The 25,657-nt window shown below is 38.3% G+C and overlaps 2 protein-coding genes across 2 annotated transcripts in view; one reads left to right on the plus strand and one right to left on the minus strand.

The window, feature by feature from the left end:
* The window catches only part of DNAH3 (dynein axonemal heavy chain 3), a 463,090-nt gene extending 459,297 nt beyond the window's left edge, over positions 1 to 3,793 (minus strand). Inside the window, exon 1 of the mRNA XM_079120028.1 lies at positions 3,780 to 3,793. The gene's annotated coding sequence lies outside the window, so the exon portion shown is untranslated. The remainder of the gene's footprint in view (positions 1 to 3,779) is intronic.
* The window catches only part of LOC306649531 (phospholipid-transporting ATPase ABCA3-like), a gene marked incomplete at its 3' end in the record, with an annotated part of 134,728 nt that overhangs the window by 43,186 nt on the left and 65,885 nt on the right, over positions 1 to 25,657 (plus strand). Inside the window, exon 12 of the mRNA XM_079120539.1 lies at positions 9,553 to 9,682. Coding sequence (XP_078976665.1) covers positions 9,553 to 9,682 — 130 coding nt within the window. The remainder of the gene's footprint in view (positions 1 to 9,552; positions 9,683 to 25,657) is intronic.

Here is a 25,657-nt window from a genome sequence, read left to right on the forward strand (position 1 = left end):
GAGCCAAGAGCATGGAGAATCATTCTCTGATCTTGAGTCCTAATCAAGGAACTGCCAGCATACCGAGGAATGGATTCAGAATTTCTATTCACTCTTGTGTTTCTTGTTTTCCCCTTTTTGAAAGAAAGTGTGTGCAGTGGGTAACGTTTATCCCACTATTTTATATTAAGTTTGTAGGGGACAGTGGAGGATGATAGATTTCATGTTTCTTTGATTCACAGTCATCAGATTTAGAGATATTATACTCTAGAAAATGTTTTCAAGAAACTATAGCACATGAGCCTCCTGGACTTGATTTAGGTTACAGAACCCTGGTCTTTGAGCTGATGCTTCACCTGAGAGCAGGTGAAGGTATTTTGCATGTTGGAGGATATGAATCATTAGAAGCAAAATGTAGATAATAATTGGCAGCCTTCATGTGGCCCCCAGCAAACCTATATCCCTTGCCTATATTCACACCCTGTACATTTCTCCCCTACGTTGAATATGGCTGACCTGTGTGACCTGGGTAACATTATAGAAGTAATGGTACATATTTTAGTCAGCTTTTTCACTGCTATTGCTTAAGGACCCAGCCAGAACAATTGTAGAAGAGGAAAGTTTATTTGAGGGCTCACAGTTTCAGAGATCTTAGTTCATAGAATGCCAGCTCCATTCCTCGGGTGAGGCAGAACATCAAGGTGGAAGAGTGTGGCAGAGGGAACCAGCTTACATGGTGATAAGGAAGCAGAAGTGTCTGCACTTGCCAGATACAAATATATACCCCAAAGCCACACCCAATTCCCATCCCTTCCAGACACACCCTACCACTTCAGTTACCAATCAGTTAATCCCAATCAGGGGATTAATTCACTGATTGAGTTAAGACTCTCACAACCCAATCATTTCTCCTCTGAACCTTCTTGCATTATCTCACATGTGAACTTTAAGGGCACACCACATCGAAACCATAACGGTACATTATTTCCAAGAATGGGTCATAAAAGGCATTGTGGCTTTTGCCTTGGTCTTGGATTTCTTCCTTTTAAGTAGACCACTCTAAATTTTTAACTTCTCTGGGGAGTTACTCCTTACAGATAAGAACTTAGACTTCATAAAACAACTAGTACACATGAGTAAGTCTCCTTGGAAGTCAAGTCTCCTGGTCTCAGTCAAGCATTCAGATGATTTCATCCCAGGTCAACATTTTGACTACAGACTCAGAGATCCTGAAACAGTCCAAGCAGTAAGAAATGTTCTAGAAACAGGAACATCATCACCATTGAGAACTGCTGTTAGTAAAGGGAAGTACTACTGCAGAACTGGACTCATTGATAGCAATGAAGATAATAATGATTCTAAGGTCATAGAGACTGGTTAGTGGCACAGGCATGAACACTTTTTCTAATAATTGACAAGTATCAAGTGGTAGTCTGGAGAACTTGATACACAAATGATGATTAGTACATAGTTCCCTTAAGGCAAGGTATATGGATAGCCAATAAAGGTTCTGCTCGAGCCATACAATCAGAAGAAATGATGAATGGATCATCAGGAGGTGGAGTACAGACACATAATACCAGTCTGTGATCTTTTCCACAGTTTCCAGGTTTCAGAGTTGATGTCTGTTGACAGAAGAAGGGGCTTGGTTGTTAAGGAGAAATGCCCTGAAACATCATAGCAAATGCATGTAACAATGATTACCATAGTGCATTTGCAAAGGGAAGCTAATTCCTTGGATAACCATACTCAGAGATCCAAAGCAACATCAGAGTCCCCTTGTTAGGGCCAGGAATACATGCAGTATAGACAATAAATTGAATCTGGGTCCTTATCTAGCTTATAAGGATACATTGGAATCTCATATCCACCTGGTGGGCATTTACATAGTTGTATCCTTGGAAAAAGAAATACTTGATAGTTGGTATAACCCCTTCAATGACTCCATGCCTCTGGGGAAGAGCTGCTGTATCAGGGAAGGCCATGTGGAATTCTTTGAAACTGCCTAATTCCACTGGTCAAGATAGTAAATTTTTAAAATAGTATCTCATTCTGGGAGGATGGGAGGAGTGGAAGAGATTAGAGCTATCTTTAAGCAATGTATGAGTAGTGGCCCCTCATTATATTATGATTTAACTCAACACTTTTGTTCCTTGCAATAATGCATTCAGATGGGTTCTAAGGGATGAGAGTGGATCTGTTACAAACTCAATAGTCAATCCAGTTGCAGTTGCTGTGCCAGATGTGGTATCTTTTACCCGTGATAGGCCTTTAACACAACCTAAGGACATGATACAGTGCCATTGATTTAGGAAAATTCCTTTTTCCAACACCATCAGAAATGAGTATCAAAGATCTTTTTTTTTTTCCCATTTGAAATGGGAAACAATAGTATACGTTTACTTACTTATCCAGGGTTATAAAAATTCCTTGGTTCTCTATACTAACATAATCTGATGGGAATGTGACTAGCTATTCATCTTACAGAGCACCACTGTTTTGCTGTATTGATGACATCATTTTAATTGGACCAGATAAGCAAGACATGACAAGTATATTTGGAGGCCTTGGTAAGACAATGTATTCTGAGGAGGGGCAGAATAAAGCCTATAAAGATTTGGGGACACATCAGTAAAATCTTTGGGAGGTAGTTGTCTGGGTTCTGCTAGTATTTCCTTCCCAAAATAAAGAACTGATTTATACCTCTCACTATGAAAAAGGTTTTGTTTGAGTAAGCTTTTTCACCACTGCAACTGAAAGACCCCACCCAAACAACTGTAGAAGAGGAAAGGTTTATTTAGGGGTTCATGGTTTCAAAGGTCTCAGTCTGTAAGAGACTGGCACCATTCCTTAGGGCTCTTAGTGAGGCAGAAAATCATGGTGGAAGAGTGTCTCAGAGAAAAGCAGGTCATGTGATGATGAAGAAGCAGAGAGAAACTCCACTCACCAGATAAAAAATATATACCCCAAAGCCACGCCTGCCAATGGAACACTTCCCCAGCCATGCCCCACCTGCCTCTCCTTACCAGTCAGTCGATCCCGTGAGGGATTATTTCACTGATCAGGTTAAAGCTATGACCCAATCATTTATCCTCCAAACCTTGCAATGCCTCACACGTAAGCTTTTGGGGGATATCGCACTTCCAAACCATAACAGTATTTTGAAAGCAGCATGTTCTATACCCGTTAATACTAATTTGATTCCTATATCAAGCAACACAAAGGTTACCAATTTTGAGTAAAAGTCCAGATTCAGAAAGGGCTGCTTGGGCATTACAACCCAACAGACTTTGCAGTACTAATGGTATCATGCTAGAAAAATGTATCATTGACTTTATGGTTAAGCATCAGTAGGAGAATATCAATGAAGACCTCTAGGGTTCTGGATCAAGGCCATGCCATTAACAACTGATCAGAGAAAGCCATCTTTCACAAGTAGCTGCTGATGTGCTGTTGACCTTGATAGAGATGAAGCAGCTAATCATGGCACACCAAATAAACATTTGTTCAGGCTAGCCATTTTGAGTTGGATTTCATTAGACTTACCAAATTAAGGACAGGCAAGGCTAGCAGCAATGCATTATAGAAGTAGTGCCTCAAGGATTGAACATGAGCAGCAGAATCAAAGGAAATGAGTAAACTGTGTAAGCAGGGAGTCTACATTCTCATGTCATCTACTTGAATTTCATCAATGCTTCTTTCTCAGCTCACAGCTATGGCTGTATTAGGCTCCATCTTAGCCAATTCACAGAGGAGGGAAAAAAGGTGTGTCATCCTGGTACATGAGTAAAAGCCAGAACTTAGCAGCTACACTTGTGCTCCAAATAAGCTTTGTGTCGGCGGCAGCGGCAACAATCCCGTGGATATTTGTTACTGCCTGCAGCAACAATTGCGCGGGTATTTATCAGAGGTGGACTGGGAATAAACTACTTTTATTCCTGTGCTGCTTCCTTGCTTGCTTGCTTATTTGCTAGTTTATAGAGGAAGAAAAGCTTGCTTGATTTTAGAGAAAGAGAGGCTTTGAGAGGAAGATAGGCTTTGCTTATAGAGAAAGTTTTAGAGAAAGACAGGCTCCTATGCTTATAAGAGATCTATTTCTTCTTAGAATTCTGCTGCTGCTTCTTAGAGGTGTGCCCCGCATCCTGTGAACTAGGTGCTATCTATCTATGATCTACGACCTAGACGTGTGTTCTCAGTTCTCTGCTCTACGATCTGCCTTCTGCTGCTGCCTGCTGCTTACTGCTTGCCGCTTCTTCTCTCTGCTAGCTGCTTCTTTTAGCTGCTTCTGCTTACTGCTGCTTCTTCTCTCTGCTAGCTGCTGCTTTTTGCCTTCTGCCTACTGCCCGCTTATATTCCCTCCAGGAGGCGGAGGGCAGGGCCGCGCCAGTTGAGATCAGGTGAGGAGCCAGCTGCCCTATCACGACAAAGGTTAAAAGGAGCAGGCCTGAGCAGGAGCACTCGGGAACACCTGTGCACGTGTTGTGTGCATGGACTTAATTGAATACGGCCAATGACAAAACACCTGGGTGTGCTTATATCAATCAACCTCCTCACTGCCAATGTGATCAAAACAACCTCCGGCTGGCCGCCAGGCGCCATCCCGGCGCAGCCCACATGGCACAGCCCCCAACAGCCTTGAATGATGGAGAGGAATTCCTCCTAAAGGACAGAGCTTCAGATCATTCACGTGGTCATCTACTTTGGGTAGCATGTCCCCAGGTCACTGAACGCATAGGCAATGGTAAATGTTCTAGACCATTAGTTCAGGGTCCTAGAAGAAGAAAGACTAGAAAATTGGGGACAGAAATTCTAGGATTGATGCATGTGATGAAACTACAGGAATGAGAACAAAATGTGAAGATCTTTGTCAATGTTAACATTCACCAGAGATTATATGCCAAAGAAGAGGCAGTAAATAACCAGCTAGACACACTGAATCAATCAGTGAGCATCAGTCAGCCTTTTGTCAGTGATCATAATCACCTGCAATGGCAAGAATACAGGATAAACTTAAAGCATGAGCTCTCACTCACCATGGCTATACTCGCTACTGCTACTGCCAGTTGTCCAGCATGTTAGCAACAAAAGCATAATGCTGATCACCATTCTTCAAGGAAACCAGATCACTTGGAAGCTAGATGAGTGCTTTGGACTGAAAGAAGCTTCATATCATCCTGATAGGAATCAAAAATTTATTCCAGGTAGGATTTTACCTTTCCTACTTCTAGAACTTACTTATAGAGCTTAAGCAATCACACATTTCACTGGTATGGGATCCCACAGAATGTTACCTGGAGATCCACTTTCCACAAAGAAAGCACAGTGGTGAAATTACAGCCATGCAGTGCACTGGTCTATCACATGCATTCAGAACCTGCTAACCCCAAGGGAGTAACTTAGTGTCTAGGTTAAGACATATTTCAGGCAACTGCCTGAAGTGCATACCTTGTAAGCATGAGGTGTCAACCTTCAGGATGAAGGGTAACAGCAGTGACTGTTATATGGTGCTTTGTTCTCAGCAGATAGCATACATGATTGGAAACAAAGGAGTAGAAATAGGAGTGGACTTACCCTATCAGTACTCTCAGTGATCCATTTGGGAAGTTTTTGCATCTATCATTCAAACCATGGCCTCTGGGAGATGATCCCTCAGAAGAAGGCATCCCAAGAGCCCCTTTGAAACATAAACTGGTTGCCACCAAGCTACTTTGAACCTTTCATCAGAAGACCAGCAGACAAACAAGAGTAATCAGCATTCTGTCAAAGAACACTTAACTCTGATCATCAGGAAGTAGGCAAAGATGTCTAACAGTGACGAGGGGAAGAATGTATTTGGCTCCCACATGATCCACTTTTCTGCTCATGTGCCACCCTCTAGACTGAAAGACTTGCCCCCTACACCACTGCTTCAAAAGATTTAAAATCAGCATACTACAGTGATGCAGCCACATCAATGTTTATAGCCGCACAGTTTACAATAGCCATGGTATGGAGCTGATTCAACAGTTGAATGGATAAAGAAAATATGTGTACACAATGGAATGTTATCCACCCAAAAAGAAGAATGACATTATGGCATTTGCCATAATGGCAATTGGTAAATTGATGGAACTGGTACTATCATGCTAAGTGAAATAAGCCAGTCCCCAAAAGTCAGAGGTTCAAAGTTTCCTCTGATATGTGAAAGCTAATCCAAAATAGGGGAAGGAAGGTTAAAAGAGAAAGAAAAAAAGGAAGGGAGGAAGAAGGAATTTCATCAAAACATTGGACAGATCAGTAGAGTAGACCAGGGGTATTGAGGAGGATGAAAGAACAGGAAAAGGAAAGAACAGTGAAATAAATCTGACTGAATTTTCATATGTACATGCATGGATGTGGCACAGTGGGTCCTTGTTTTGGGTGTATCCGCAGAACACTAAAGAAAAAAGTAAATCGTAAGTGGATTGCAGAGGGATAGTGGAGTGGAGGGAAGGGAGTGGGGGTGCTGGGCTTGGGGCTAGTAGGGACTGAATTGGAATGGGTTGTAGTCCATGCTCTTGTGATTATGTCAGGGTACATCTTAGTGTTGTATATAACTTTTAAAAAAAGGCATAAATAAAAAGTAAATCGAGTAATCACTATAGGCCTTTATGAAGGAGAGGAATATGATCTAATTTGAAAAGATCACTCCAGCTGCTGTAAGGAGTATGATTAGAAGAAGTAAGACAATTGAAGGCTTTTACCATAGCTCAGATAAGATATTATGGTAGCATGGACTATGTAGAAGACAGTGGAAGTAGGTTGGATGTGTGTGATTGAAGGAAAGGAGGAAACTAGTGTGCATGTTCCTTTTGTGACAAAGAAAAGGTCAATTAGTAGAGTAGTGTTTGGATACTGGAGACTCTAGAGGATTCTGGATTTCTTTGGTTTGTTGATTGATCAATTTTTAAATGAGGGTGTGGGAAATCAGGAGCATCATTTGGAATATAGAAAATTTAAGCATTCATCCAAGTAGAGATTTCAAATAAATAATTACGCTTTATGTTTAGTTCTAGGAAAAAGATGGGATAAAGACACCTAGTCACCATTTGGAGTGAAAAGTCAAATAGTATTTTATTTTATTTTTCCCTTACATAGGTCTTTGTCTTTATTCACCCTCAGTGGGTTGTATTAGAAAGAATATGTCCTTTAATTCTGAATGACATAGGCTTGAATCCCAACTCTTCCAATTATGTATTATTTCTTAAACTGTTTTCACCTCTTTTATGTTTTTTGGTGTATTAGAATTATACATAATAGTGCAATTCATCATGATCTGTTTGTACCTGCACAAAAGATAACTTGATTAATTCCACTTCACAGTATTTCTTCACCTTTCCCTTCCCCTCCTGTGTTCTCTTATCCCATTTCTCTACTCTACTGGTCTTGCTAATTTCTTTAATTGGTGCCTTATAGTCATACCTAAAAGTGGGATTTGTTGCAATATAATTGTACATTCACATGGCATAATTTGGTCAATTTCATGTCTTAGCATTTTCCCTTCCTCTATTCTTCTGTTCTCCCTTCTGTTTTAAGGAGGTCCCTTCTTTATTCCTTTTTTATCTTGATCTTTATGAGAAAACATCAGACCCTTGACATTATTTCACTTATTATGTTATTTTATAGTTCCATCTATTTACCAACTATTTGATGACATCATATTTTTGTTCTTTATGACTGAGTAAAACTCCATCGTGTGTGTGTGTGTATCAGTCATGTTTTCTTCATCTATTTATCGGTTGACAGACACAGCCAGGTTCCACCATAATTTGGCTCCTAGGAATTGTGCGGCTATAATCATTGGCTGGCGTATGTCATTGTGTAATGCAGATTTTAATTCTTTTAGATAAATACCGAAGAGTGAAATAACTGGATCCTACGTTGGTTCCATTCCTAGTCTTTTGACAAATCTCCGTAATGATTTCCATACTGGTTGTACTAATTTTCAATTCCATCAGTAGTGTATAGTGTTTTTCCCCTCATTCTCACCAGCATTATTATTTATTATTTATTATTATTTCTATTCTTAATGGCTACCATTTTAACTGAAGCAAAATGAAACCTCAGTGTAGCTTTGATTAGCATTTGCTTGATTGCTAAGGATGTTGTAACACTTTTTCACATATTTGTTGGCTATCTGTATTTCTTCTTTTAAGACATGTCTGTTTAGTTCATTTGCCCACATATTGATGAGGTTATTTGTTTTTGTTTTGTTTTTGGTTCTTTATATATTCTGATATTTTTGTTTTTGTTTGTTTTCAGAAGAGTAGCTGGCAAAGATCTCCCACTCTTAAGGACCCTCTCAGTGTTCTTCATTGTTTCCTTTACTGAAGCTTTTTAATTTCATGATATCTCATTTATTGATTCTTGGCTTTAGTTTTAGGAGTCTTTTTTAAGGAAGTTGAGACCTTTACCTATATGTTGGAGTGTTGATCCTGTGTTTTCTTTCAGCAGTTGCAATTTCTGGTCTCATACCTAGGACTTTGATCCATTTAGAGTTGACTTCTGTTCAGAGCGAGAGATAGAAATCTAATTTTGTTCTTCTACCTATGTATACTGAGTTTTCCCAGCACCATTTGTTTAAAAGTCTCTCTTTTTTCCCAATGTATGTTTTCAGTGCCTTTGTCAAGGATCAGATGTCTGTATGCATGTGGATTTGTCTTCTGATCTATTCCTTTGTTCTGTATTTATGCCAGTGCCACACTGTTTTTGGTACTATAGGTATCTTTTGAGATTGGGTTGTGATGCATTACTCACCTCATTTTTATTAACTGTTAACCAAAATCTTCTTAAAAGATTGTATAGTATTCATGTCTGCTCAGAGTAAGAGAAAATTCATGTACCATCTCTCCTTGAAAGTTTCTGTCTTTTCTTAAAATTCAGGCTAGTTGTTTGCTTGAAACCTCACCTGTCTGATGGGTTGGAGAAAAGTTATGGTTTTGTAACCTATTCATCTTCTACTTGTTGCCGGAGTGGAAATGTTCTTTCCAGCTTTTTGCATTCTAAACAGAAGTACTGCTAGTCTACACAAGGGAAATTTCAGATAAATATCTATGTGCAGGTTTTTTATTGGCATTTCTCCAAATTAAGACAAAGACATGGACCAAAGAAGATTGTGGCATTATCAACTTAGGATGGTAATTTAAGGACTGGGGTTGTTGCCCACTGGTGGAGCACTTGCCTATTACATGTGAGGTACTGGGTTCAATCCAGTATAAAATAAATAAATAAAATAATTAAAAAAATAAAATAAATAAATAAAAGAAAGATATTGTGTCCATCTACAACAAAACTTTTTTTAAAAGATGGTAATTTAAACAAACCAGGAACAGATGAAAATTTCAGAGGATATTTGTAGATCTGTTGTGAGATTCTTCAAATTCATGTTCCTTCAGAAATTTTTTTTTGTTTTCACACTTTCATCTTTTATATATTTTTCCTCATAAGATTAATGATATGGTCTTATTTCTTCTAGAGATAATTGATATGAGTGCTTGTTCTTCCAAAGTGATTACAATAAATATATAATTAGTTTTTGTTGTTTTTCCTTCACAGGTATTCAAAGAGAATAACACTATCAAAGTAGCAATAAAGGACTTGTCTTTGAATTTGTATGAGGGGCAGATCACTGTTCTTCTAGGACATAATGGGGCAGGAAAATCCACTACTCTGTCAATTCTCTCAGGTATGTGTTCAGCGCTCTTCAGAGTGTGTCTTCACCCAGAAACTGTAAATAAAACAGTGAGACTTTTGTGTATACTCTTTATAGTAAAATTTAGTCATTTTTAGTGATACATAGTTTAATAAACCAATTTCTTTTTAGGCTTACAAATAATTATGAAAATTAGAATGAATTTGGGAGGGAAAGACATTGTATGATGGTGAAATGGTTATTGTACTAAGACAGCAATTTTTAGTATGCATGCATCAAAGAACAAAGCTCAAAATAATCAAAGCAAAAAAATGGAGAGATTTGAAAAAAGAAGTAGACATATTAATAATTATACAAAATACCAAATGAGACAATGAGCTTAATAGATAAGACAAAGAGCCAAAAAGAGCCATGCTAAAACTGCTGTCATCCCAAGGTGACTTCCTATGAGAAGTGTTTACTTTCCAAGAAGTGGTAACACCAAAGATATCATGCTGCATAGGAAATAGGATTTACCAGAATAGTCTATCTAGCAAAGTTATAAAGCAAATGATGACAAAAACCAGACCTTGTGAGGGGATTCAAGATGGCGGACTAGAGGGTGGCTGCGTTTCATGTTGCTCCAGGACTCAGGACTCAAGAAGAAGAGATATAGAGAGACTTGGGACCAACTCAAAGCAGCCGGTGAGTCTATCCCGTTGGGGAGGCGTCCCGGATGGGGCAGTAGTCCCTGAACGCAGGGAACTTTGTGAAGTAGATTTGCCCAATGAAGACACCCCTCCCCCCGCTGGAGCAGTGAACACGGACAACTGGGAGCATTGGAGAGGAGGCCGCTCAGCACAGCGCTTGGACTCAGAGCAACCCACCCAGGCTCTGGGAGGCTGCCCAAAGGAGGGGGTGCGCGGTGAGCTGTTTGGACTGAAAGCGACCACTCCTGAACACCGGGGGCTGCCCAGAGGAGAAGGAGAAACATGGGCTCGGCACGTTGCTTGGACTTGGAGCAACTGCACCAGGGCTCCGGGCGGCTATCCGGAGGAGCAGCGTGGTGAGTGGTTTGAACTCAGAGCATCCGCTCCTAAACACAGGGGCGTTGCCTGGAGAAGAAGGAGGAGCGCGGCGGGGTGCTTGGGCTCGGAGTGACTGTACCAGGGTGGCAGTCGGGAAGAGGAGGTGCACAGTGAGTTCCTGGGACTCGTGACGAACACACCAGACCTCTAGGTGACTGCCTGGAGGAGAAGGAGGTGCGTGGTGGCTCACTTGGACTTAGGGCGACTGCATGGAACACCAGGCAGCTGCCGGAAGAAGAGGCATGTGGCGGGTCACTGGGACTCGGAGTGACTGTAATGGGCTCCAGGTGGCTGCTCAGAGGAGGGGCTGCATAGCCAGGCAATTAGGTGCAGAGCAGGGTCTCAGGACCTAGGCGGCTTCTTGGTGGAAGAGCCCCACAGACAAACTGAGGGGCGGAGCGAAGGCTCCAGGACTGCAGGCAGCTTCTCTGAGGAGAGGCAGCCTAAGGAGATTCGTCTGCGAAGGGCGAGGCTTCCAGGCCCAGGAGGTAGGTCCGGGTCCATGGGAACATTGCAGAAGAAGGCTGCCCAGCCCAGGCGGTAGTTGTGAATTGAACGGAACCTCTAGGAGGGGAACTGACCAGCGAGACCTCCCCACCGGGTGAGTCTTCCCTGCTGGGTGAGGTTCTCCCACAAGGACTGTAAAACCAGAGACACAGGCCCAAACTGGCCTTGCATCAGCCCACATCCTACTTCCCCTTTAGATGACCATTCGTCAGCAAGTGAAGGTACCTCTGCCCACTAGCAGGGAATATACCCCACTGGAAGGCCACCACCCCTAGAGGGGCAGCTTCCTTGTGGAGCACCGCATTATCAACTTCCTCCAAGACTTCAGGCTACTGAAGGCTAAGAGGGGATATATATAGAAATCTTCAGGGACATTGTAAGTCAATAGACGAAATCTGCAATATCTCAGCGGTCCACTGATACCTGAACAATATGAGAAAACAAGGAAAGAAAATGCTGCAAACAAATCTAGATGTTACATCAATAAAACCCAATGACAGCATGGCAGAAGAAATGACAGAAAAGGAGTTCAGAATGTACATAATTAAAATGATCAGAGAAGCAAACAATGAGATGAAAGAGCAAATGCCTGCACTGAATGAAGAGATGAAAGAGCAAATGCAAGCATTGAATGATCGCACCAATCGACAGTTAAAAGAGCAAATACAGGAAGCAAAAGATCATTTCAATAAAGAGTTAGAGATATTCAAAACACCAAACAGAAATCCTTGACATGAAGGAAACAATAAACCAAATTAAGAACTCCATAGAAAGCATATCCAATAGGATAGAACACCTGGAAGACAGAACCTCAGACATTGAAGACAAAATATTTAACCTTGAAAACAAAGTTGAACAGAGAAGATGGTAAGAAATCATGAACAGAATCTACAAGAACTATGGGATATCATGAAAAGACGAAATTTAAGAATTATTGGGATTGAGGAAGGCCTAGAGAAACAAGCCAAAGGAATGAACAATTTATTCAATGAAATAATATCAGAAAATTTCCCAAATCTGAAGAATGAAATGGAAAATCAAGTTCAAGAGGCTTAAAGGATTCCAAATACACAAAATTACAACAGACCCACACCAAGGCACATTATAATGAAAATACCTAACATACAAAATAAAGACAGAATTTTAAAAGATGCAAGAGAAAAGAATCAAATTACATTCAGGGGGAAACCAATACAGATATCAGCAGATTTTTCAATCCAGACCCTAAAAGCTAGAAGGGCCTGGAATAACATTTTTCAAGCCCTGAAAGAAAACGGATGCCAACCAAGTTTCTTACCCAGCAAAACTTACCTTCAAATTTGACGATGAAATAAAATCCTTCCATGATAAACAAAAGCTAAAAGAATTTACAAAAAGAAAGCCAGCATTACAGAACATTCTCAGCAAAATATTCCATGAGGAAGAGATGAAAAACAAAGAAGCAAATCAGCAAAGGGAGGAATTATCCTAAAGGAATTGTCAGATAAAGGAGGAAACAAGTTGTGTCAAACAAATAAATAAATAAAATTTAAAAAATGAACCAAATGACTGGGAAACCAAATCATATCTCTATAATAACCCTGAATGTTAATGGCCTGAACTCATCAATCAAAAGACATAGACTGGCAGATTGGATTAAAAAGAAAGATCAAACAATATGTTGCCTGCAAGAGACTCACCTCATACAAAAAAATACCCATAGACTAAAGGTGAAAGGATGGAGAAAAACATACCATGCACATGGACTCAGCAAAAAAGCTGGAGTATCCATCCTCATTTCTGATAATGTGGACTTCAAGCCAAAGTTAGTCAGAAGGGATAAAGGAGGTCATTTCATACTGCTTAAGGGAAGCATAAATCAGCAAGATATAACAATCATAAACATCTATGCCCCAAACAGTGGCTCATCCATGTATGTCAAACAAATCCTTTCAATTTCAGAAACCAAATAGACCATAACACAATAATACTAGGTGATTTTAACACGCCTCTCTCACCACTGGACAGATCTTCCAAACAAAAATTGAACAAAGAAACCATAGACCTCAATAACACAATAAATAATTTAGACTTAACGGACATTTATAGAATATACCATCCAACCAAGAGCGAATACACTTTCTTCTCAGCAGCACATGGATCCTTCTCTAAAATAGACCATATATTATGCCACAAAGCTAATGTAAGCAAATACAAGAAGACAGAGACACTACCTTGTATTCTATCAGATCATAATGGATTGAAGTTAGAAACAAATGAAAGAGTAAAACACAAACTATTCCAACATCTGGAGATTAAACAATATGCTATTATATGATGAATGGATAACAGAAGATATTAGGAAGGAAATTAAAAAATTCTTAGAGGTAAATGAGAACAAAGAAACATCATATCAAAATCTCTGGGACACTATGAAAGCAGTACTTAGAGGGAAATTTATTTCATGGAGCGCATTTAATAAAAGAAGTAAAACTCAACAAATAAACGACCTAACACTACAGCTCAAAGCCCTAGAAAAAGAAGAACAGACCAGCACCAAAAGTAGTAGAAGACAGGAAATAGTTAAACTCAGAGCTGAAATCAATGAAATTGAAACAAAAGAAACAATACAAAAAATTGACAAAATAAATAGTTGGTTCTTCGAAAAAATAAACAAAATTGATAAACCTTTAGCCACACTAACAAAGAGAAGATGAGAGAAAAATCACTAAAATTTGGAATGAACAAGGAAATATCACAACAGACAGGATTGAAATACAAAACATAATTAGAAGCTATTTTGAAAATCTATACTCCAAAAAAATAGAAAATTTCAAAGACATCAACAGGTTTCTAGAGACATATGAATTGCCTAAACTGAACGAGGAGGACATAAACAATTTAAATAGACCAATTTCAAGTACTGAAATAGAAGAAGTCATCAAAAGTCTACCAGCAAAGAAAAGTCTGGGACCAGGTGGGTTCTCAGCCGAGTTCTACAAAACCTTTAAAGAAGAGCTCATTCCAATACTTCTCAAAGTATTCCATAAAATAGAAGAGGAGGGAACCCTCCCAAACTCATTCTATGAAGCCAATATCACACTGATACCTAAACCAGACAGAGACTCATCAAGGAAAGAAATTTTCAGACCAATATCCTTAATGAACATCGACGCAAAAATTCTCAACAAAATTTTAGCAAATCGCATACAAAAACATATTAAAAAGATAGTGCACCATGATCAAGTGAGTTTCATCCCAGGAATGCAAGGTTGGTTCAACATCAGGAAATCAATAAACGTCATTCACCATATTAATAGACTTAAAGTCAAGAATCACATGATTATTTCAATAGATGAAGAAAAAGCATTTGATAAAATACAGCATCCCTTTATACTCAAAACACTAGAAAAAATAGGGATAGTGGGAACATTCCTTAACATTGTAAAGGCCATTTATGCTAAGCCCATGGCTAATATCATTCTAAATGGTGAAAAACTGAAAGCATTCCCCCTAAAAACTGGAACAAGGCAGGGATGCCCTCTTTCACCACTTCTATTCAACATCGTTCTTGAGACTCTAGCCAGAGCAATTAGACAAACCAAAGAAATTAAAGAGATACGAATTGGAAAAGAAGAACTCAAACTATCCCTGTTCGCTGATGACATGATTATATATTTAGAGGAACCTGGAAAATCCACCAGAAAACTCTTAGAACTCATAAGTGAATTCAGTAAAGTAGCAGGTTACAAGATCAATGCCCATAAATCCAACGCATTTTTATACGTAAGTGATGAATCTTCAGAAAGAGAAATTAGGAAAACTACCCCATTCACAATAGCCTCGAAAAAAATAAAATACTTGGGAATCAATCTCACAAAACAGGTGAAAGACCTCTACAATGAGAAGTATACAACACTAAAGAAAGAAATTAAAGAACACCTTAGAAGATGGAAAGATCTTCCATGTTCTTGGATAGGAAGAATTAATATTATCAAAATGGCCATACTACCAAAAGTGCTATACAAATTCAATGCAATTCCAATTAAAATCCCAATGACGTACCTTACAGAAATAGAGCAAGCAATTATGAAATTCATCTGGAAGAATAAGAAACCCAGAATAGCTAAAGCAATCCTTAGCAGGAAGAGTGAAACGGGGTATCACAATACCAGATCTTCAACTCTACTACAAAGCAATAGTAACAAAAACGGCATGGTATTGGTACCAAAATAGAAAGGTAGATCAATGGTACAGAATAGAGGACATGGACACAAAGCCAAATAAATACAATTTTCTCATACTAGACAAAGGTGCCAAAAATATGCAATGGAGAAAGATAGCCTCTTCAACAAATGGTGCTGGGAGAATTGGAAATCCATATGCAACAGAATGAAACTAAACCCATATCTCTCACCATGCACGAAACTAAACTCAAAATGGATTAAGGACCTCGGAATCAGACCAGAGACCCTGCATCTTATAGAAGAAAAAGTAGGTCCAAATCTTCACCTTGTTGGTCTAGGATCAGACTTCCTTAACAGGACTCCCATAGCACAAGAAATAAAAGCTAGAATCAACCACTGGGATAGATTCAAACTAAAAAGCTTTCTCTCAGCAAAGGAAACTATCAGGAATGCGAAGAAAGAGCCTACAGAGTGGGAGACTATCTTTGCCAATCATACTTCAGATAGAGCACTAATCTCCAGAATCCATAAAGAACTCAAAAATCTCTACTCCAAGCATTCAAATAATCCAATCGACAAATGGGTTAAGGAAATGAATAGACACTTCACAGAAGAAGATCTACAAGCAATCAACAAACATATGGAAAAATGTTCAACATCTCTAGTAATAAGAGAAATGCAAATCAAAACCACCCTAAGATTCCATCTCACCCCAATTAGAATGGCGATTATCAAGAATACGAGCAACAACAGGTGTTGTCGAGGATGTGGGGAGAAAGGTACACTCATACATTGCTGGTGGGGCTGCAAATTAGTGCAGCCACTCTGGAAAGCAGTGTGGAGATTCCTTAGAAAACTTGGAATGGGCCCTCCATTTGACCCAGCTATCCCCCCTCCTTGGCCTATACCCAAAGGACTTAAAATCAGCATACTACAGAGATACAGCCACATCAATGTTCATAGCTGCTCAATTCACAATAGCCAGACTGTGGAACCAACCTAGATGCCCTTCAATTGATGAGTGGATAAAGAAACTGTGGTATATATATATATATATACAATGGAATATTACTCAGCCATAAAGAATGATAAAATTATGGCATTTGCAGGCAAATGGATGAAATTGGAGAATATCATGCTAAGTGAGATAAGCCAATCTCAAAAAGCCAAAGGACGAATGATATCGCTAATAAGTGGAGGATGACACATAATGGGGGGGAGGGAAGGGTTAGTGTTAGTGTTAGAGTTAGGGTTAGGGAGGGGGGCAAGTATGGAGGAAGGAAGTACTGTATAGAGGGTAAAGAGGGGTGGGAGGGGTGGGGGAAGGGAAAAAATAACAGAATGAATCAAGCAACATTACTCTATGTAAATTTATGATTCCACAAATGGTATGCCTTTATGCCATGTACAAACAGAGAAACAACATGTATCCCATTTGTTTACAAAAAAAAAGAAAAGAAAAGAAAAGAAAAGAAAACAGTGCCAGCCATGGTTACTATACCCTTTCAAATTCAAGGGGTGAATAAAAACTTTCCATGCGAAGAATAGCTAAAACAATTAATGAACACCAAGCCAGCACTACAAAGAATACTCAAAGATAACCTACACAAAGAGGAACTAAAAAACAAACCTCAAAGCTCCTAAAGATCAATAGAAGAGTAATCTAGATGGGAATCGAGACAGTAATAAATATAGCAAAAAGTCAAAATGGCAGAAAACCACAAACATATATCCATACTAATGCTGAATGTTAATGGTCTCAAGTTTCCAATTAAAAAACAGAGATTAGCAGAATGGTCAAAAACTAAGATCTAATTACATACTGTTTGCAAGAGACTCATAAGCAAAGATCTCAGAGACTGAAGGTAAATGAATGGAAAAACGTATCCCACACAAATGGAGCTCTAAGACAAGCTGGAGTAGCTAACTTCATACCTGATGGTGCCAATTTCAAGCTAAAATTAATCAGAAGAGGCAAAGATGGCCATTACATCCTCATAAAGGAACAATCCATGAGAAATATATAACAATAGTAAATATATATGCCCCAATGTCAACGTACCCACGTACATTAAAAAATAAAATAATGATGTTAAATCCCAGTTAGACTCAATACAATAATACTGGGTCTTCAATATACTCTTATCCCCAGTAGACAGGTCATCAAAACATAAAATCATTAAAGATTTCTCCAACGTAAATACTACAAGTCAAATGGATTTAACAGACATCTACAGAATATTTTGCCTCATAACAACTGAATTTACATTCTTATCAAAAGCACGTGGAACTTTTTCCAAAATAGATCATATTCTAGGTCACAAAGCAAATACCAAAAATATTTATATAAACCAGGCATCTTATGAGAAGATAATGGAATGAAGCTAGAAATGGAAGAAGAGAAGGAGAGGAACACAGCAGCCATGGTGTGCTCTTTGGAGAACAGAGATGAGTGTCTCATGTGTGGATTCTGAGAAAAGGCTTTGAAGAGACAAGCACATCTTCCATAACCAAACTACTTGAGCATAAATAAGTGTAGTGGGTTTGCTTGAGATGTTAAGGCTTTGCTGGACCTTACTGTAACAAAAGTGTAATTGATTTAAAGTACTGTTTCTATAAGTATGAAGATAATGATCTTTTTAAAATATCGCTTTGCTGGGACCAGAGTAGAAGTTTTAGGAATGAGAAAGAAGTCGTCTTGGAAATAGGAAGTGATTTAGTAAGGTTTCATCACCCCTCTAGAGCACTCCTTTTCTGATGATGTCCATTTGTGTAAAGAGACTTAGTTTTGCTGCTTTGAGTGGTGGATTTCTAGAAGCAAAATTGATGACCCCTCAAAAGTGCTGATAGGACCTATATCTGATAAGGTCCGTTCTGAAATAAAGATAAACATTTCTAAGTAAAAAAAAAAAAAAAAAAATAGATCCCAAATAAGCAAGTGTATGCCCAGAAAAAGAAGAACAAACTAATTCCAAAACCAGTAGGAGATTGGAAATAAGATCAGAGCCAAAAAGTAATGAAGTCAAAAATAAGAAAATAATATGTAGAATCAAGGCAATGAAGAGTTTGTTTTTTTATTAGCCAAACTAACCAAAAGAAAGAAAGACTCAAACCAATAAGATTAAGATAAAAAGGGAGCTATCATCACAGATCCTTCTGAAATTCAGAGGATTATCAGAACCTATTTTGAAAATTTAAAGTCCAATAAACTGGGAAACCTAGAAGAACTTGACAAATTTCTGGACACAGTTAACCAGCCCAAATTTAATCAGAAAGATATAGAAAACCTAAACAGACTAATATTAAGTAGTAAATTTGAAACAGCAATTAAAAGTCTTGGGACTACAGCATGACGCAGCCAACAGAAACTGGAAAACCAGATCCATGAGATTGCAGGAAGTTCCCAGGGGAACACAGGGAGAGAAGCGGAGAAAGCCGGAGTCTCCCAACCCTGTGAGTCCTGTGGCTTGTGCGGACTGACAGGACCAGGTGGGGAGGTTGGAGGGGTGGGCGCGATGGCATTTGGCTCTCAGCTTGCCCAGCCAGCCAGTCTGACGCCCACAGGTTGGACCCAGGGTCCATGCAGCTGGCCCTCACCTGGTCATGGCACCAGCCCTCTCCCCAGCTCTCTCACCAGTCTCGCGTCCACTGATTCCTGGTCTCCAGGACTTGCCAGGTTTGGCACCAGTCCAGCACCCACCCAGGCCCTCCAGACCCCAGTCCCCAGTCTCCTAAACTCCAAGCCCCCAACCCAGCCCATTGTCAGCCTACTAGGCATTCTGCTTCACCAGCATCAGCCCATGGCCCTGCTTGCCAGGTTGCTGCCTTGCCACCAGTCCTGCCTGGCCCAGCACACAGCTTCGCCACCAGGCTTCAGAACCCAGCGCCTGGCCCTGATCCACCTGACCCAAGTCAACTCAGCTCCCAGACTTGGCCAGCCACTTCACTGCCCAGCTTGCGCAGCACACCACGTCACCACCAGGCCCGCCTGACCCAGCCAGCCACTTTGCCACCCAGCCCATAGCCCAGCCTGCCCACACTAATCTCCCAAGAAGGGAAATTGGGAAGTCTTAAACCCCAGCCTTCAACTCAGTGAGCAACATGATAAAAGAAAGACTCAACAACCCATGGCCCACACTCCCACACTTAGATCATACCTCAAGAAGAAATGAAAAGAAAATCATATGGAAACAAACAGTGAACACATATGCTAACTGACTATTCTATTCGCCGTAGTGGAAATGACTCCTTAATTTCTTAGCATTTCCCCAAGCTTTTTCCTTTTGTTGTTTTTTTGTTTGGTTTTCTATATTGGGGTTTTTATTTGAATGTGTACTGATTGATGCAAGGACTCCTATATATGTATTTGTTTCTCCTCATTTCTAGCCTTTTTCTTTTTCTTTTTCAAAAGTGTTATTTACCTATGCTCTATATTTTGTGGGTTAGGATTTTTGATTAGCATATTTTGATTTTGCTTTGTATCATCTTTGCCACTACTGTCTCTCCCTTGTCTCACCCCCCTTTTTGTTTTCTATTGCTTGCACCCAAATTTCATTCTCTCTCTCCTTTATATTCTTCTATTTTTTTCTTCCCCTTTAACATTAACTACATATCCTAAGTTACCACTACATCTGCTCCATCATATTTTGAAATTGCGATACTTTTCTAGGACCTGACTTCCTTAACAAGACTGCTAAAGTGTAAGAAATAACACCAAGAATCAATAAATGGGATGGATTCAAACTAAAAAGCTTCTTTTCAGCAAAGGAAAGAACAGTAACATAATGAGAGAGTCTACAGAATGGGAGAAAATCTTTACCACACGAACATCAAATAGAGAACTAATCTCCAGGATATATAAAGAACTCAAAAAACTTAGCACCACAAAAACATTGCTGGTGGGACTGCAAATTGGTGCAACTACTCTGGAAAGCAGTATGGAGATTCCTTAGAAAACTTAGAATGGAACCAGCTATACCACTCCTTGGTCTTTAGCTAAAGGACTTAAAATTAGCATATTGCAGAGATGAGGCCATGTCAATGTTTACAGCAGCTCAATTCACAATTACTAAACTGTGGAACCAACCTAGATGCCCTTGAAAGGATGAATGGATAAAGGAATGGTGGTATATATACACAATGGAATATCACTCAACCTTAAAGAAGAATGAAATTGTGACATTTGCAGGTAAATGGATGGAGTTGGAAAATATCATGCTAAGTGAAATAAGCCAATCCCAAAAAACCAAAGGCCAAATGTTTCTCTGATATGTGAATGCTGATCCATAATGGGGTAGGGCTGGGGGGCCAAGGGAAGAATGGAGGAACTTTAGATTAGGCAGAGGGGGAGTAAGGGGAGGGGAAGGGGTATGGGTATGGAAAAGATGGTGGAATAAGACAGATATTATTACCCTACTTACATGTAAGATTACATGAGTGGTGTGATTCTGCATTGTGTATAATCAGAGAAATGAAAAGTTGTTCTCCATTTGTGTACAATGAGTCAAAATGCATTTGGCTATCATGTATAACTAATTGGAACAAAAAAAAGTTAGTTATTTGAAAAATAAAGTTGTAAATCCTTAGCCAAGTTATCAAAGAAACAGAAAACTCGGATTACTAAAATTTGTGAGAAAAAAAGGAAATATTACCATGGATACTGTTGAAATACAGATGATAGTCAGAATAGATTTTGAAAATCTATACTCTAAGAAAAAAAACATGAAGACATTAACAAATTTCTAGAAGCACATGACCTACCCAAATTGAATCAGTTAGAGCATTAATCTCCAGAATATAGAAAGATCTCAGAAAACTTAATACCTAAAAAAAAAAAAAAACCCAATCAATAAATAGTCAAAGGAATTGAACAGGTACTTCACAGAAGAAGAACTACAATCAGTCAACATATCTATGAAAAAATGTTGAATATCTCTAGTGATTAGAGAAATGCAAATTAAGACTACAGAGATTTTATCTTACTCCAGTGAGAATTGCAGTTATCAAGAACACAAGTAACAATAAATGTTGGTAAGGATGTGGGGAAAAAGGTTGTCTCATACATTGTTGGTGGGACTGCAATTTGGTGTAACCACTATGGAAAGCAGTATGGAGATTCCTTAGAAAACTTGGAATGGAATAACCATTTGACCCAGTTATCCCACTCCTTGGTTTATAGCCAAAGGACTTAAAATCAGCATACTACAGTGACACATACAAAACAATGTTTATAGCAGCTCAATTCACAATAGCCAAACTATGGAACTAATCTAGGTAATGAATGGATAAAGAAAATATGGTATATACACAATGGAATATTAATCGGCCATAAAGAATAATAAAATTATGGCATTTGCCAGTAAATGGATGGAACTGGAGAATGTAATGCTAAGTGAAATATGGCAGTCCCAAAAAAACAAAGATTAAATGTTCTCTCTGATATATGGTTGCTAAACCACAAAAAGGGAGGGTAGGGAGGAGAAGAATAGAAGTTCATTGGATTAGACAAAGTGGAATGAAGGGAAGTGGGGTGGGATAGGAACAGGAAAGACAGTGGAATGAATTGGACAAAACTTTCCTTTGTTCACATAAGAATATATGACCAGTGTAATTCCACATTATGTACAACCACAAGAATGGAATCCTAATTAGAATGGGTTGTACTCCATGTATGTATAATATGTCAGAATACACTATACTGTCATGTATATCTAAAAACAAAAAAGTACCCTGAAACACCAAAAGTACAAACAAACCACTCAATAAAATGGGCAAAAGAACTAAACAGGAACTTCTCCAAAAAAAAAAGGAAGGAAGGAAGGAAGGAAGGAAGGAAGGGAGGGAGGGAGGGAGGGAGGGAGGAAGGAAGGAAGGGAGGAAACAGATGGCCAAGAAAATATGAAAATATGTTCAATATTGCTAGCAATCAGGAAAATGCAAATCTAAACTACACTCAAGATTTTATCTTACTCCAGTCAGAATGGTCAAGAATATAAGCAATAATGAATGCTAGTGAGGTTATGGGGAAAAGGGACACTTGTACATTGTTGATGGGACTGCAGACTAGTATAACCACTCTGGAAAGTGGTATGGAGATTCCTCAAAAAACTAGGGATGGAGCACTGTATGCCATAGGTATCCCACTCCTTTGTATTTTCCAGGAGATCTAAAACTGGCAATACAACCACCTCAACGTGTATAGCACCACAATTCACAATAGCTAAATTATGGAATCAACCCAGGTGCCCATCAATAGATGAATTGACTAAGAAACTGTCATATATATGTAATAAAATTTCACATACATACATACACAATGGAGCTCTACTCACCCATAAAGAAGAATAAAATTATGGCATTTTCCAGAAATGGATAGAAATGGAAATTATCATGCTAAGTGAAGAAAGCTAAACTCAGAAACTCAAAGGTCAAATGTTTTTTCTCATATGTGGAAACTAGAATGAAATAAAGGAAAATTGGAGGAAGGGATAGGATCTACAGATAAAGGGAAAGTCAGTAACATAGAGGAGACGAGAGAGTAGAGGAATGGTGAAGGAGAGGTAATGCAGAATGAATTCTTTAAAAAAGTATGTGCACATATAAAAATACTACAGAGAAGTTTACCTTTGTGTATAAGTGAATGAACCAATCAGTATAAATAAATAGATGAGTAAAGAAAGGATAGAAGGTATCCTTTCAGGAGAGAAAGGATAATGTGGGATGAGAGGAAGAATGGGAGGGAAGAGGGGGGATTGTGAATTGAAATTGAATTCCATGCGTGTATGCATTTGTTGGGAAGAACCCAACTACTGTATAACTAAAGTTCTAATTTTAAAAGTATTTTTTTCAAAAAATAAAGGAAAATAATATCTCAATAAATAGAAATCTTTTGAAAATACAAGTGGAAATTCTGGAATAAGTTTAAGAACCAAATATTAAAATTCATTAAAGTGAATTAACAGGGAATTAGGAGAAAAATCAGTTAACTTGAAGGCATTGATAGAAATTATGCAGTTTGAATAACAGAAACAAAATGAAGAAAATTTAGCATCTGAAACTTAGCATCAAAGAAATGCATCAACCTATTTGCAATATGAGTACCAGAAGTGGAGGAGAAAGAGAAGAAAGAACATTCTAGAAAATAATATTTGAAAATTTCCAATTTTGCTGAAAACATAGACACAAAAGTTCAACAAAGCCATATAGAATAAATGTAAAAGAGATCCACACTCAATATACACCAGTAAAAGTTCTGAAAAAGAAAAATAAAATGCTGACAGCAACAAGAGAAAAATGACTTATCACATGCAGCAAAGCGCCAGTGAAACTACATGCTGACCTCTCATCAGAAACAATGGAGACAAGAAGTCAGTGGGGTGACATATTCAACGTTCTGAAAGAAAAAAATTGTCTACCAAGAATCTTATGCAGAAATAGACATTTGTAGATAAACAATGTCTCAGAATTCAGTGCTATCCAATCTACCTTACCAGGAATACTTAAAAAAAGTTATTCAGGCTGAAATCAAGAAAACCTAGAAATTTGAATACACACATGCACCCTGAGCACCAATAAATATAATTACATAGTTATAAAAGTGATATAAATGTCTTCATTCTCTCAAATGATATTTAAAAAGCAATTGTATTAAAGTACATACATAATTGTATTATTGGGCTTGTAACATATACAAAGGCACTATATTTGACAGTAACAGCACATATGAGGGTAGGGGCCAAAAGTTAGAGTAAGATGATTCTAGATGGCAACACAAACTCAGGAAAAAATAAAGGGTAGAGTGACAGTAAATATAACAAATCTACTAATACATATTTCTCCTTTCTTAGCTTCTTCAGTAAACATAAAAATACATAGGTACATAACAACAATGTATTGATGGAATGGTAACATGTAGAGATGTCACATGTATGGCCAATAATAGCATAAAAAGAATAAAAGGAAATAGAACTATTTAGAAATAATGGTTAAATAGTTCTTTGGAATTAGTATAAAGTCAAAGTGTAGATACTGATAAGGTAAAATTTATATAGGTAACTCTTAGAGCAACCACCAAGAAAATAAACAGATAAATAGTGAAAAAATTAAAGGAATTAAAATTTTACAATAGAAAATGTTTACTTACTACAAAAGAAAGCAATAAAGGAAAGATAGAGGAACATAAAAAGATGAGACATAGAACACAAAAAGAAAAATGTAGACAGAAACCCAGCTGGGTCAACGATTATATTAAATATGAATAATTAATACATAGGAAAATAAATTGTTAGATTGAATGGAAAAATAAGATCCAACTCTATGCTGTCTACAAGAGATACATAGATTGAAAGTAAAAGAAAGAAAAAAGGTGTATCATGCAAAATGCAACTGTAGGAAAGCTACACAGTACAAATACCAGATAAAACAGACTTTAAAACCAAGTTTTCCTAGAAACAAGAAAATGTATTTTATAATGATAAAGGATCAATTCATCATGAAGTTACAACAGTTATAAACATTTATGCACCTAATAGCAGAGCCCAAAAATGTGTCAAAGAAAAAACAAAGTTCATTCAGCAAAATCTGATTTATTCTGCTACTTGGGAGGTGTAGGCAGAAGGATCACAAGTTTGAGGTCAGCTTCAGCAACTTGGTGAGACCCTGTCTCAAAAAAAAAAAAAAAAGAAAAAAAAAGAAAAAAATGAGAAGACTCGGAATGTAGCTCAGCAGTAGAGTACCCCTGGGGTCAATGCTCAGTACCACAAAGAAAAAAAAGCGGAGGTTAATGAGCTGAGTACGGTAGCCGGTGCCCATACTCCCAATACTCAGTGGGTTAAGACAGGAGGATGCTTGGCTTGAACCCACAAGCTTGAGACCAAAACTTGAGTTAACTTGGTTAATGAGTTATCAGGAATTTGATCCATTTTGTCCCATTATCCTGGATATGAAACACCTATAAAAACTTAAATTGATCCACAAATATACCACTTGTGATAATTTTGAAATAATATTTGAGTATTTACTTTGTTCAGAGAATTGAAAACTTGGGACTTATGGGTTACAGGATAAGTTTCATTGTTTGGATTTTTAGGTTTTAAGAGAGTCTGCCCCAGTCTAAGGCAGTGCACATTATAACAATTCATTCATCTTGCCAGATGACCAATGGTAATGTTGAAATGCCTTCATTTAACACTTGTTTTCATTATCCAAGTAATTTGCACTCATCCATCCTCATTGAGCATTCAATTAAGCAAACAAAAATAAAAAAATAA

Source organism: Sciurus vulgaris (assembly GCF_902686455.1).
Source record: "Sciurus vulgaris genome assembly, chromosome: 18".
NCBI classification, from domain to species: Eukaryota; Metazoa; Chordata; class Mammalia; order Rodentia; family Sciuridae; genus Sciurus; species Sciurus vulgaris.